Raw genomic sequence first — 16,103 nt, forward strand, 5'->3', positions numbered from 1 at the left:
TAATTGTACTGATTTTATAAAAATAAAATTCCATAGCAGTATGGTAGTACTTAGAAGTATTCTAAACAGGTAGTCCTAGATTTATTACTTCAGTTGGAATCACGATTTTTGTTGTAAGTCATTGCTGTCATAACTCGAGTCATCATGTGATCTGACTTGAATTTATGAACATTTTTATGATGGTCATAAGTCAAGTCATGCAGTTATAGGTGTGAATCCAGCTTACCCAATGGCAGTTTTTGTCAGAAACTGGCCAAAAACATTGCTAATTCACATCCCATGATTCTGGAATGCTGCAGCTGGTTATAAATGCAAGATGGTTGGTTCCTAAGTGCAAGAATTGTGATCAAATGACCACAGAGGTAGGGTATTAGTTGTAAACCTGAATTTAGGTCTTAAATCCCTTTTTTGAAAGCCATCATTTATTTGAACCATTGTTTAATGGTCATAATTTGAGGATTGTGAATATTCAAGGTAACAAAAAGACATTTGTAAAGCTAGCTGAATCAAGAAGCATGGTGTAGAATGAACCATTCTTAAGAATGAGAAAATATATTACTTGTGTCATTGGTCTAATAGAAACAGTTTAGTGGTTTAGTTGATTTAGCGGTTGAGACACCAGACTAGAAAAGTGGGGCACGATGAGTTCAAGTCCCACTTTAGCCATGAAAGCCAGCTAGGTGACTATGAGTCAATCACTTTCTTAGCCCAACCTACCTTACATGATTGTTATTGTGAGAAAAAATAGAAGTAGAAAAATGTGTTGGATATGTTTGCCATTGTGAGTTATTTGTAAAAATAAAGGTGGGATACAAATAAATATACGTTTTGATCAAATCAAATAAATCTACAGAGTAGAACAATATTTGGAGGAGTATTCCCTCTGTTGATAACAATACTTGGGCTTGGCAACTTTAATTTATGTGTAATTTCAGTAACAGGTTGGGAAGCAAATAGTGTAAGATGTTCAGTGAACATAAGGAGCAATGGGATTCCATCCACTGGTCAAGAAAACTGATATGGTTCCTTGATGGTCACACTTTTAGCCTAGAGGCTCATCTTTTCTAATATCTCATGTTTAGGAGACAGATGGAACCAACTGCCACAGTCTCATGCCCTTTTCTCTAAAAATCACAAAAATATCCCAGAACAAGGAGATATCAGTTGTAGCCAAATTAAAAGTAGGTTTTAGAATATAAATATTGATATATTATGTATTCATACATTTTCAAATTTAAAATGTCTTTATTCTTGATTCCCCCCTCCCCCCACTCAAAGTAATGGGATGTTTCAGCAAAGTAAAAAATAAGCTTTGTGGAATTTGTGTATTTCATATTCAAATTGCTTGGCCCAGGGCTGAAGTTAGGGTAGTATAAAAGCTGGATATGTTTAGGCAAAAGGTGCCATTAGTCTGTGTCTGTTGGATGGATTCCTAGTAAACATATGCAGTTCCATATTTTCTATTGTAGAAGCTACAAGTAAGGCAAATAAAAACAGTTAAAGGAAGATTAAATCGGTTTTGTTCATTAACGACATCTGATTCTGTATATCCCCACTAAAAGTTATATATTCTCTGTCTGCCTCACCTTACTTTTATATTAATTTTATACTTATTTGGGTTCCTCTGCTTAATTTATATGATTTCTTACTTGAATAAAAATGTACAGTGGGAGTGAACAGTACAGGTGAAACTCAAAAAATTAGAATATCGTGCAAAAGTTCATTCATTTCAGTAATGCAACTTAAAAGGTGAACTTAATATATGAGATAGACTCATTACATGCAAAGCAAGATGGTTCAAGCCATGATTTGTCATAATTGAGATGATTATGGCTTACAGCTCATGAAAACCCCAAATCCACAATCTCAGAAAATTAGAATATTGTGAAAAGGTTCAATATTCTAGGCTCAAAGTGTCCCACTCTAATCAGCTAATTAAGCCATAACACCTGCAAAGGGTTCCTGAGCCTTTAAATGGTCTCTCAGTCTGGTTCAGTAGGAATCACAATCATGGGAAAGACTGCTGACCTGACAGTTGTGCAGAAAACCATAATTGACACCCTCCATAAGGAGGGAAAGCCTCAAGAGGTAATTGCACATGAAGTTGGATGTTCCCAAAGTGCTCTATCAAAGTACATTAATAGAAAGTTACGTGAAAGGGAAAAGTGTGGAAGAAAAAGGTGCACAAGCAGCAGGGATGACCGCAGCCTGGAGAGGATTGTCAGGAAAAGGCCATTCAAAAGTGTTGGGGACTTTCACAAGGAGTGGACTGAGGCTGGAGTCAGTGCATCAAGAGCCACCACACAAGACGGATCCTGGACATGGGCTTCAAATGTCATATTCCTCTTGTCAAGCTGCTCCTGAACAACAAACAACGTCAGAAGCGTCTTACCTGGGCTAAAGAAAAACAGAACTGGTCTGTTGCTCAGTGGTCCAAAGTCCTCTTTTCTGATGAGAACAACTTTTGCATCTCATTTGGAAACCAAGGACCCAGAGTCTGGAGGAAGAATGGAGAGGCACACACTGCAAGATGCTTGAAGTCCACAGTCTGTGTTGATTTGGGGAGCCATGTCATCTGCTGGTGTTGGTCCGCTGTGCTTCATTAAGTCCAGGGTCAATGCTGCTGTCTACCAGGAGATTTTGGAGCACTTCATGCTTCCTTCTGCAGACGAGCTTTATGGGGATGCTGACTTCATTTTCCAGCCGGATTTGGCACCTGCTCACACTGCCAAAAGCACCAAAACCTGGTTCAATGACCATGGGATTACTGTGCTTGATTCGCCAGCAAACTCGCCTGACCTGAACCCCATAGAGAATCTATGGGCATTGCCAAGAGAAAGATGAGAGACATGAGACCGAACAATGCAGAAGAGCTGAAGGCCGCCATTGAAGCATCCTGGTCTTCCATAACACCTCAGCAGTGCCACAGGCTGATAGCTTCCATGCCACGCCGCATTGAGGCAGTAATTGCTGCAAAAGGGGCCCAAACCAAGTACTGAGTATATATGCATGCTTATACTTTTCAGAGGTCCGATATTGTTCTATGTACAATCCTTGTTTTATTGATTGCATGTAATATTCTAATTTTCTGAGATTGTGGATTTGGGGTTTTCATGAGCTGTAAGCCATCATCATCACAATTATGACAAATCATGGCTTGAACTATCTTGCTTTGCATATAATGAGTCTATCTCATGTATTAGTTTCACTGTTTAAGTTGCATTACTGAAATAAATGAACTTTTGCACGATATTCTAATTTTTCGAGTTTCACCCGTAAGTCAACTTTGGGACACTTTTTATTTCATGCTTTTGCTGCCAGATACACCCAACTGCTACAGATGTACGTAGCTTATACCTGCTGTAACATGTCACACTGCACTTTTTAAAAAAGAGGATATGTCCTTCAGATGTTTGGTACCATGTATGGGATTCAGGAAGTTTTTGATCAAGTCCAAAAAGGGTGTATCTGTTTTAATTAGCTTGGGCACTGCCACCTCATGTACCTTTTTCAAAACAGATGGGGAATTTTATTTGTTATGGGCTACTTTAAGATGTTCATAGTTTGCTTCCTTTGCTGAAGGATTGTGCAATAGTATATAGCAGCTTTTATTGTGTATAAATACAAACATTCAGGTGTTTATCTTTCTGATTAATGGCCAAGCTAAAATTATGACAACTCTCTATCTTCAGTAATCTGAGATATTTAGCCTATAAAATCTGCATGCCTGGATGAAAATAATTTCCCTTTGAGCCTGTGTTGGAAATGCATGAAATAAAACAGCACTAGAGGTTGGGGACTTAGTACTTCTCCATTATTTTATATTTTTGATCATATGAGTGTCTGCTGTGGAGTCCTTAATATAAATTGCTGGAAATAATTATTCATTAAGAAGCCAATTTCTTCAGTAATGTTTTCTCTTACAGTAAGATAACTGTCGTGAAATGTTTAGATTAGGAGGTGTTTAATATTAATATTAAAGGGTATTAATATTAGGGAGATTCTGCATCCATAACTCTAAGAATATTAATTGGGACTCATAAATCTTAGGCAGAAAGTAAAGATTGCAGTGACTTTTTTTTTGCTTAAACAGAGTACATTTAAACCAAGAAATTATTTTCATTTAAAACTTAACCTTTGTTAAGGTAGTTTTACATTAAGGTAAACTGAGTTGCTTGAATAGTGAATAGCCAGTTTTAAGTAATTTGAAATATTTAATGTATCTGGTTGATACCAGGAACATTTAACAAGTTATTGGTGCAGGTTCTAGTTTTAACAAAACAAAAGCTTCACTCTTTTGTTTTACGTTTCAAAAAGATAAGCTGAAACCTTCCTAAGGGATAATAAAATGCTGTAATAAAAGAAGGTCAGATGTATATCCAGTGCTTGGAAGCTGCAGCTGCTGTTGGTTCTCCATATGGCAGACTAGGAGAGAGATGAGGCCTCTACCTCAGTGGAAATAGTTGTTTATTGTATAATGAACAGAGGCTCCAAATAGTTTTATCCAGTACTTAATATTGGATACTAGATCAGATGGTCCTATTTTATCCATTTATTTTGACCAAGTATCTTTGCTTAGAACAAGCTCAAGAAGAAAATCTTTAATTAATTCTTATATTGTTGAATAAAACTTAATTTGAATTCTTCTTAAGGTAGATCCAGAAGTTTGTGATAATTAACTTATCATTTTGGATTTCAACTTGTCCATAGTAAAGAAAACTAAAATTGGGTAGTTGTTGTTTGTTTATTTTGATACCTTCAGTTTGTAGGTTTCTTTTTATGAGTATGATACATAACTTCTCTTTATCTAATGAATGATTTTTATCTGTTTTTTTTTCTTTTAGATTCCATCCTGGACAAGGATTAGTACTGTATCCAAAGATTGGAGATAAACTGGATATTATATGCCCAAAGGTGGACTCTAAGACTGGTGGTCAGTATGAGTACTACAAAGTCTATATGGTTGAGAAAGACCAAGCAGACAGCTGTACTGTTAAGAAGGACAACACTCCCCTGCTCAACTGTGCCAAGCCTGATCAAGATGTTAAGTTTACCATCAAGTTTCAAGAGTTTAGCCCTAACCTCTGGGGTCTAGAATTTCAGAGAAACGAGGACTATTACATCATATGTAAGTGAACAATAACTTTGTTTCCTTTCTTTTTTTGGTCTTACTGTTTCTTAATTTATTCATTGTATTCAATCAAGTAAGAAGCTTAAAGGATTTATATTGTTTTCATTGAAAGTATTTTCATGGCAGCTTATTATTAACTTCCTCCCTACTGTTTTTAGATCCTGTTTTATTTCCAGGTTTTCAGACAACTGGGTAGGCTGAACTGGCAATGTTAGCAATGTAACTGATTAATACCTGGGTATCTTAATATACACTGCTCAAAAAAATAAAGGGAACACAAAAATAAGACATCCTAGATCTGAATGAATGAAATCTTCTTATTAAATACTTTGTTCATTACATAGTTGAATGTGCTGACAACAAAATCAATGGAAATCAAATTTAGCAACCCGTGGAGGTCTGGATTTGGAGTTACACTCAAAATTAAAGTGGAAAAAAACACTACAGGATGATACAACTTTGATGTAATGTCCTTAAAACAAGTCAAAATGAGGCTTAGTAGTGTGTGTGGCCTCCATGTGCCTGTATGACCTCCCTACAATGTCTGGGCATGCTCCTGATGAGGTGGCGGATAGTCTCCTGAGGGATCTCCTCACACACCTGGACTAAAGCATCCCCCAACTCCTGGACAGTCTGTGGTGCAATGTGGCATTGGTGGATGGAGCGAGACATGATGTCCCAGATGTGCTCAATTGGACTCGGGCCTGGGGAACGGGCAGGCCAGTTCATAGCATCAATGCCTTCGTCTTGCAGGAACTGCTGACACACTCTAGCCACATAAGGTCTAGCATTGTCTTGCATTAGGAGGAACCCAGGGCCAACTGCACCAGCATATGGTCTCACAAGGGGTCTGAGGATCTCATCTCAGTACCTAATGGCAGTCAGGCTACATCTGTCGAGCACATGGAGGGCTGTGCGGCCCCCTAAAGAAATGCCACCCCACACCATTACTGACCCACTGCCAAACTGGTCATGCTGGAGGATGTTGCAGGCAGCAGAACGTTCTCCACGGCGTCTCCAGACTCTGTCACATTTGTCACATGTGCTCAGTGTGAACCTGCTTTCATCTGTGAAGAGCACAGGGCGCCAATGGTGAATTTGCCAATCTTGGTGTTCTCTGGCAAATGCCAAATGTCCTGCATGGTGTTGGGCTATAAGCACAACCCCCACCTGTGGACGTCGGGCCCTCATACCACCCTCATGGAGTCTGTTTCTGACCATTTGAGCAGCCATATGCACATTTGTGGCCCACTGGAGGTCATTTTGCAGGGCTCTGGCAGTGCTCCTCCTGTCCCTCCTTGCACAAAGGCGGAGGTAGCGGTCCTGATGATGGGTTGTTGCCCTCCTACGGCCTCCTCCACGTCTCCTGATGTATTGGCCTGTCTCCTGGTTGCGCCTCCATGCTCTGGACACTACGCTGACAGACACAGCAAACCTTCTTGCAACAGCTCGCATTGATGTGCCATCCTGGATGAGCTGCACTACCTGAGCCACTTGTGTGGGTTGTAGACTCCGTCTCATGCTACCACTAGAGTGAAAGCACCGCCAGCATTCAAAAGTGACCAAACCATCAGCCAGAAAGCATAGGAACTGAGAAGTGGTCTATGGTCACCACCTGCAGAACCACTCCTTTATTGGGGATGTCTTGCTACCTGCCTATGCTTTCCACCTGTTGTCTATTCCATTTGCACAACAGCATGTGAAATTGATTGTCAATCAGTGTTGCTACCTAAGTGGACAGTTTGATTTCACAGAAGTGTGATTGACTTGGAGTTACATTGTGTTGTTTAAGTGTTCCCTTTATTTTTTTGAGCAGTGTAGTTTAAATAGTATAAAGAAGAAAAGTCAGTTATGCTAGAAATTAAAGGGCTGCATCCCATATGTCATCTTTCTGATCTAATACGTTTTCCCTTAACCCCATTTGCAGTATTAATACATTGTATTTTGAGATGTAGTAAGATACAATAATATTCAGTCAATGTTCATTCAGTGATAAATAACAATCACAGTTTGAATGACACTTTAACTCTTTCAAAGTATTTGGCAGTGTGTTTCCTATATATACATAACATACAAGAAAAGTGATCACAAAGTGAGATAATAACTTCAAATAGAAAACATAAAATATAATTGAAGTAAAATTTGTTTGTATTTGCATGGACAGTTTTGTTTTCTACTTGCTTGGTTACTAGATATTTAATCAAACTGGAGTATGGTTAGCTGGTATAGCAATGGTGCCAGGAAAGAGGTGAAAGGATGAGTGGGAAAAAGCTCAGGTGACTTATCTGTGGGATGGATGCTTTAAATTCGAGTGAAAAAAAAAAAGCTGAATGTTCCTATTTCTCAAGAGACCAGCAGATGTAGATGTAGTTGTTCTTCTAGCAACAGATCATTGCTGTGTCCCAGCCATAAATGAATCGTGATGCTGGCATGTATTTATGATGGTTGCAGTATTCCAGGGTCATGGGATGACCATTCATGATGTTCCCAGACAGATTCCCACAAGCAAAGTCAATAGGGGAAGCCAAATTCATTTAACAAGCACATGATTCTTTTAATAACTTCAGTGTTTCAGTTAACGGTTTTGGGAAAAAGTTCGTAAAATCAGGTTTGACTTACTTAACAACTGCATTACTTAGCAATAAAAATTCTGGTTCCAATTAAGGTCCTAAGTTGAAAACTACCTGTAATCCACTTATTTGGAAATAGTAAAAAAATGATTTTATTAGGTCAGTCCTATGTAAGTAGGCATAGTATTATAGTATAAAAATATTATTTAAAAAAAACAACCATTGTCATACTTCTGAATCATTCCTGAAAAACAAAGTGCAACAAATTCCTTTTATATGTATTCATTTAAAAATGGAAAAAGAACAGAATGGGACTAAAATAGGTACTAATAAAATTAATAATTGTATATATAGAGTACATATTAATTAAATTAAAATGTGTATTGTTCAGAACAAAAATAGAATATTGAAAATGTAATTTGATGCACGTATGATCTGTTTTAAAATATGGCTGTTGTAATTTTAAATGCAAGACTTCTCAGTGCTTAGGGCTTCTGAGAAAGAAGTGAATCAATAAATTTTGTATTGCTAGAATAAAAGGTACAGAACTGAAAGTAGTCAGTACTCCTTATGAAAATGTACCGTGTAAACAGATCCCTCCGTGCTCAAATAGCTGTTACGAAATATAGCAGTTATTTAATGTTTTAGGGATTAATTCCCAATAGTAGGCCAACTGTGACATAAATGGTACTTTAATTATGACTTGAGACTTATGGACAAATGGAACTTATGGAAAACTGTCAGCTTTGTCATATCTGTGTCAGTAATATTCTAAATCCATAAATAAGACTCATTTTCTTCATTTTTGTATAATTATTTCATTATGGTAATACAGTATAATAATTACATTTCCGGGAGGATTATAGCATTCTTTGGGGTTTAGAAAATTCACATCTTTCAGCCTGGTGCCTTGGAAATGGTATCAGGGTGATGGGTGATGCCTTCAAGATCCAATTTCTGATCATAGGTCAGTGTACAATCCCCTGAAAAACCCATCAAAAAATCTTATTTCATAAAAATCTGACCTTAGGTTGATACTTTGTTTCACAAGAATTTTTAAATAAAAGTAGTTTTTAAATTTGCCTATAAGTCATATCAAAAGCCTGAATTCAGATCCAAGAGTCAAATACCTGCATGTGAACAAAGTTAAGTGGGAAAGTCTGAAGAAAAGGAACCAAGTTGTTATCTTTCTTATCTCATGATCATTCTTGAAGAAAGATGACATAGCACAAAACAGAAGAGACAGAGGGTAAATCACAGAATGAGTAAAAGTGCAAGGAATAGATTGCATCCCTATCCTTTGCAACTTTGCTAAGTAGAAATCAGTACAATAGTAGAATTACAGCAGTTGAGTCTGTCTTGATTACTGTAACAAATCTTCTGAGCTTTGGTTAACTTAATCTACAGCTCTGTGTATTTTTATTGGGAAACCAATTTGATTCCTTCCAAGTAATCTTATAGGGAATCATTTCCAGATATTAGTAACTATTGAAAATATTTCTCAGTAACAATACTTGATAAGATATACTCTCTCATCCAGTTAATAATTCTTTCATGAAGGCTCTTGTGATCCATTTCCTAACTGACACTTGGCTGGAGGAAACAAATATAGGATTTAATTTTGGTTCTTGAACTGACCCATAAGCTACGGTCAGAAAAAGAATGACTTTCTCCTTGTCTTCATTTTTTTCTTTTTTAACTAGTCAAGATTCTAAAACTTTTGACAACTTTTAACCTATTGGTAGAAGTGGGTAGGTAACTTTGAAACTGTTCACTTTTCAATAAACAGCTCACAATATGTTTGTGAGCCACCCAGATAGTAAGATGGGTGGCAAACAATCCTATAAATAAATAAGATAACTTTTAAGCAGAAATGAGAATTAGAATGAACTAGATTCAATTACAGATAATCCTTGCTTAAGAATCAGCAACTGTTGAAATGTTCCACCAGCCTTGGTTCACCCAGTCGACATTTGCTGTTTTCTTCCTAGCTGCACCGGGCTTCTTTCCAGAGGCTGCACACACCATTTTTGTGATGATTTGGAAGGCTTTTGAAGTCATCTGAAACCTCATGAGAAGGAATGTTCGCCTTCCTTCAAATTGAATGTGCTGTTCTTCAAAATATTGCCTTCCAAAGCTTCAGGAGAATGGTACATGTGAAGGAAGAAGGCTTATACATGTGGCTAACAGTTACTGGGGGCAGCAGGACCTGCAGAATGCAAGTAGTTAGGGCTTTGCGCTGGAATGGCTGGCTGCAGCCCAGTTCTTGAGGTGGCATTCCTCAGCAGTGGTAGGCGCCACCAGCACTGTGGCTGAAGTTGCAATCCAGGGATGGCAGCATCTGGCTGATATTGCTGAAGGTGCAAGCCTCTTTTTAAGGTCCAGTTCCGTTGATTTTGCCACTGTGGAGTGCCGCTGTACAAGGTGGCCAAAAAGGTAGAGATGAGGGGGAAGATAGGCAGGTAGGGTAAACTGAAGAAACTACAATTACCTTATTGATTTAGATTTAGATTTAGATTTAGATAAATTTATTGTCATTGTACTCAGAACCTGAGAACAACAAAATAAGGTGCTCTTTCACAACATACAACTGAACAACACCAAAAGACATATACAAATAACAATGTAAAACAAATTAAAACAATTTACAATTAAAAACTATACAACCAGGATATATATATGTTAAGACCATATATATATTATTGAGACCCGAGATAGGGAAGGACCAAACTGGGAATGGCTTGTATAAGGTTCCCCTTTCCTAAAAACTGGTGGGATTTGATTAACGATGGCAGCAGGGGCTGTTGGGATTTCTGCATTAAACAATGTGGTCATTTGATCGCACACTTATGAACCACATTGCTTAGCGATGGAGATTCTGGTCCCAATGTCCTTAACGGAGGACTCCCTGTAATTTACAATGAACTGTTTGCTATCAGCATACAGATTTAATGATATTATGTAATTTTTTTAAAAAAGTAGGAAAAATCCTAATTGAGAAGAGGATTAAAAGAGGTATTACAAATTTTACACAGATGAATCTATATCTCGCATTATTTACTGTGACTTTGATTATGACTACTGTGTCTAGTCTAAAAGCTGAAGAAAGTCCATGGTTCAAAAGAATGATAAGAAAAAGTTGCTATTTAGAAGAAAAAAGGCCCACAAATCTCATTTTTGCAAAACTAAATTTTCCATAGTCAGATTGCCAAGAACAGGATATAATTCAATTCCACTTTCAGCCATAGAACCTTTCTGGGAATAAATATTCATGCCAATAATTTATAGGTTATAAAATATATATTTCTCACATTAATAAAAATGAGCACAATAACATTTCCTTTAATTTGGATGTTTCACTCTTGACTGTTTTACAGAAGTTATTACTCTGTTATATTTTCCAATTGATATTCCCAGATGTGCCTTCTTAAATGGATAAAACTCCATCTGTTTGACTCTAAGGGCGAATGAAAGTAAGAAAAAGTAGTTCAACCTGTTCCTAACTTTAAAAATATAATTTCTTCCAGAAAAATTATATTCAACAGAATAATTAAAAAACCAAAATTCTACTACATATTTACACACAATAGTATTAGCGAAAGGTTTTGGATAGGAGCACTTCCGTTCCCTAATACCAGCTATTTCTGATATTCTTGTTTTTATAGTTTGCCATTGTTCAATTTTTTAAAGCAATAACTTTTAAAACGATAAACTCTGGATTTTGAGGACATGACCTTTTATTGTAATATGTAAACGCTTATAAAGAATATCAGGTTGCACGACCATAGGCAAAATATGATCTTTGCTTTCTCTCTTTTGTCTTAAATTATATTACACATACAGAAATTACTTTCAACTTTTCTTTTGGGTTTAATGGAAAAGATTTAGAAAAAAAAATACCCAGGGACTTTGATGTTATATATGTTAACAGCAGCAAGATTATACAAAAAAATGGAAGGACACTTTGATTCCCACAATGAATGAATGGCTGCAAAAGTTGATGGAGTTAACAGAGATGGACGAAGTGACTGGTCTGATTAAAGAAAAGAATGCAATTTTATTTTTACTTGGAAACCGCTTTTGGACTTTGTGCTTGAGTGGAAAAAAATGAAACTTTGTTTTTGGGTTTTGCTAATCAAATAGGTTTGTTGTTATAGAAATGGCTAGTTTGTATTATTATATAAAAGTAAAACAATGAGGTTTGATGCTATTATCTTATTCTACTGCACCAAAAGGAGTCAGACGTTTCCAATTTTTTCTTTTCTATTTTTGTATTTTATATTGTATTTGGATAAACTAATAAAATTTTGAATTATCTATATTAAAAAGAAAAAGAAATTACCTTTGACTCTAACATAATATGATACAGAAAGTTCAGTCACTGAATCTTTGGAGAATCATTCTTAATTCAGCTAATTCAGTTCTATTTGAATTAAATACACATCATCAGCATAAAATTATTGAAGGGAGAAAAGTAAGGATTTTTAAGGATTCTCTCTCTCTCTCTCTTTCTCTCTCTCTCTCTCTCTGTGTGTGTGTGTGTGTGTGCATACGTACACTGGATAGAATTAATGGATGTAGAATCTGGCGAGTGCATTTTTCAACCCACCAGGATCTTGTAAATGTACTAATGTGGCTATTATAGAATGCCTTCATTCATATATGTGCCATTACATAGGCAGTGCCATCAGTTGATCTCATTTATAGCTAGACAGAAAGATACTCCAGAAGGGAATATGTAAATACTATTCTTATTCTCATGGGTAGCAAATGAGAGATCAAGATGACTGTACTTGTTAGTAGGTGGGAGCTGGTAAGCCAGTCTTTTCCCCAATGTATGGCGGATATTAAAGTACACAGAAAAATAGAAGACACACTGCTTACAAGTGAAAATGAAGTATTTCAGAGTTGCTTAGAATTGCTTTTACTGTTTTATAATCAGTTGAATATTTTCAGCTGGTTTGTTTAATATTTCATGCCATGACTGGTTCACATGCATGCGTGAACACACAAACACATAAAAGTTTTGACAATTAAATTCTACAAAGGAGAATCTCCTTTTTCTGCTTAAGGAGCTTTTATGTATTCATTATGCAGATTAGTATTAAACTAAAATACTTTAAACATAATAAATAACTTAAACCATTGGTTACAAAGGCTTACATGCAGAGGTTTGATTTTTATGTATACAAAGCGTCTCTGTGACTTAAGTAGAACTACTCCCATGTGTAAAGTTAACTACAAGTGTAAAACTATGCAAAATTAGTGCCCTAAGGCGCTTTTCCTCCTGCAGTGGGATTTGAAGAATTCTCATTAAATCAGAGGAAGTCATTTGCATCCTGTAGAAGAGGAGGGCTGTTTAAAAAAAGTCAGAATAAATTTAAATGGAACGTGTTTATTTTTTTTCTGGGTAGATATGATAACCAAAAGGTACATAAACTATTTAATTGTAGAGGTGGAATAACAGAACCATAAAACATATTGTAAGGATGGTTCCCATTTCCAGTTATACATAACTTTCCCCTGGAGTATTTAATAGAATAAGAAGAAAGTATTGTGTAAAAGAAAGGGTGGGAGAGAGGAGGGAGCAGAGAGAAAGAAAGAAAGAAAAAGAAAGAAAAGAAAAAAATCCAACTAAGTCTTTTATTTAGGATTTTTTCAGACACTGTCATGAAGTTGTTCTCCTTTATACATCATGTTAAAAATGCAAAATCCAAGTTTTAATTAGAAACAAGGAAACCTTGGAAATGCCTCAAATTTGAGTTTAGAAGTGAAATTTTTCAATATAGCAGGTGGAAATTTATACATTCATTGTATAAATTTCCACCTGCTATAGAGTAAATATTGACATCTCTGTAAACTAAATGATACAACGTTTAAAGTGTGTCCATATAGCTTCAGCTCTAAGGTGAATGCAATTTATCATAGATGCCAGCAATCCAGAGAGCTACACAATGGTAAATGCTTAGCTGTACAACCAGTATCACAATTAGTTTTTTTTTTAGTGTCAGTTGCTTTGCAGTAATGGAGAAGCTGAATGCAAGCTTTATATTCCCTTCTAATAGTGAGTTGAATACTGATTGCAGCACTTCACAGTCTAGTTTTGAAATTGTTTTTGAAAAGGGTGGCTCAAAAAAAGTGATTATAACACTTATTGTGTGAGAGCTTCAGTTTTGGAAACTGTTTTTATTCTCATATTGTTCGTAAATTGAGGCAAGATCACCTGTATGTATTTTTAGTATTTATTGTACTGTGCCCTAGATTACTAGCTATATTAACTTCCATAGCAAAATGATCACATTAGAAAATTCAATTTGGACTGTTCACATAAGATGTGTTTATTTGCTTGTTGATTAAAATAGAGTATTCACAGTGCTTCTATTAAAGTAGCTTTCATTAACTTAGAGTGTGTGGATTATCACAAATACGTTTTTCTTGTATAGCACTGTTATATTTACAGGTAGTCCTTGACTTATGACCATTAATTTAGTGGCTGTTCAAATTTATGATGGTGCTGAAAAAGTCAGGTCTTCACACTTACGACCAGTACTCGTACTTACTGCCCTTGTACCAATCCTATGGTCACATAATTGTAATTTGGGCGATTGGCAACCAGCTCATATTTATGACCAGTTGCAGTTTCCCATGGTCATATAATAGCAATTTGTGATCTATTTTTTTTAGTAGTAAAATGTCCATTCAGAAGAATGGATTCACACAACTGTGACTGTGCTTAACGATAGTGGATTCAACCATAATGACCACCATAAAAAAGGTCATAAAAACAAGTCTGACTTGACTTACTACAGAAATTTCAGTCCTAATTCCAGTCCAGTCATAAATTGAGGACTATCCGTATATGACCATTTTTGTTTGTTAATTTAGAGCTGTGCAAAATATTTGAGCAATAATGTTATCTGTGCCTGGGGATAGCTTTTGAAGATGCTGCGCAAGCTTTGCCAAAAATGCAGATGCTTTAAACCCTGGATCTCCATTCAGGCAAAGATGCTTCAGAAAATACAAGGCTTTCGTTTTCATTTCAGGATACTAATGTACTGTACAATTGCTCTATATTATTTGCACTGTATGAAATACATTTTGTTGGAAATTATTTTGTTAAAGTGAGGAAAGCAGCGAAGGTTCAAAGCAATATTATAATATGTTTGTTGCAACATTGCTCAGATTTAAAAGGTTGATCTTAATCAACTTAAGGTGCTGATTTTTAAATGCTAAGTTATTTTTATAGTAGACTGTGGTCACACGATTAAAAAAAAAAAGTTTTTTTCCCCCATTGTACATTAGAACAAACTTCTCTTTGTGCTGAATTTAAAAGCACGAGCCTTTTTTTTTTTAATGGAAACTAAAATGTGGAAAGTGGCACTAGATTGTTAGATTAGACATTATCTCTCCTGAAAGAAACATGGTTCATTTGTGGGACAAACCCTGTGTCATTTTGGTGCGGGGTGAGGGTACTGCTGGACTCTGCAGTCACAGCAAATAACGTCATGTCCATTTAAGCCATTAGAGCGTGTGTGGCACATTTCTTGTCGGTAGTGTTATAGTCTGAAATGTCACTAGGCATTAAATCAGTCAGTGTTGATGGCCTACCACCTAAAGATGAACTCTGCCTTGAGATGATGTTTTCCACTTCAGTGCCACTCTTACTGCAATTACTGGGTCATTAATATCATTGCCGGCAATTAGTGACAGTACGCTGCACAGGGAGTCAGCTATATATTTCTGCCTCCAATTGGAACCTTTTCTTTTAGATTCTATATTTTTCCAACAGCAGATTAAGTAATAAACTATAAGAATATTGGAGAGATCTGTTAAGATTGAAGAAAGCTTCCCCCCAAAAAAAAAAATAGAAAATTGGGCAGGAGAGAAAAAGAGCTTGCTTCTGTTACTGTAGCTTCAATGAATCTAAATACGGCCTTCTAATTTTGGAGAAGAAACTAGCCATCGCTCAAAATACCGTTTTAGGAAAGCAATTTCTCTATAAATAAACATATATTTCTCTAACCCCAATATGAATAACTTGACTATCTCATTTTATACAATTTATTCAACTGAATGTTATGCAGGGAATGGTCATAGGCTAGGCCAGAAAAACAGTCTACTGGTTTTAAGATGTTTTATAATATTGCTATACATAATATAATCATCCTTAAAACTATAGCTAGAAGTAAGAATATATCTATATATCTATATGTATCCTTCTGTGTGTGTGTGTGCACACACAAATATGTTGCTTTAGCACATTTTGGATGGAAGACTTTGAGATACATGTAACATGTATGCGTTTGTGTTTAGAGTAACATCACTGCTTGCTTACAATAAGTTTATCCTTTTCTGAACACCTTTCTTCTTTACGTCCTTATTTTTTCCTACTTCTATGCTCA

General features: G+C 36.1%; 1 protein-coding gene across 2 annotated transcripts in view; it reads left to right on the forward strand.

The window, feature by feature from the left end:
- EFNB2 (ephrin B2) overlaps positions 1-16,103 on the forward strand; it is a 55,585-nt gene that overhangs the window by 19,379 nt on the left and 20,103 nt on the right. For both annotated transcript variants that reach the window (XM_026668908.2, XM_087967290.1), the window contains exon 2: positions 4,845-5,128. In XM_026668908.2, the coding sequence (XP_026524693.1) occupies positions 4,845-5,128 (284 nt within the window). The remainder of the gene's footprint in view (positions 1-4,844; positions 5,129-16,103) is intronic.

The sequence above is a fragment of the Notechis scutatus genome, chromosome 5 (assembly GCF_049901735.1).
Source record: "Notechis scutatus isolate UNSWTSFEM ecotype Mainland chromosome 5, rNotScu1.2, whole genome shotgun sequence".
Lineage (NCBI taxonomy): Eukaryota > Metazoa > Chordata > Lepidosauria > Squamata > Elapidae > Notechis > Notechis scutatus.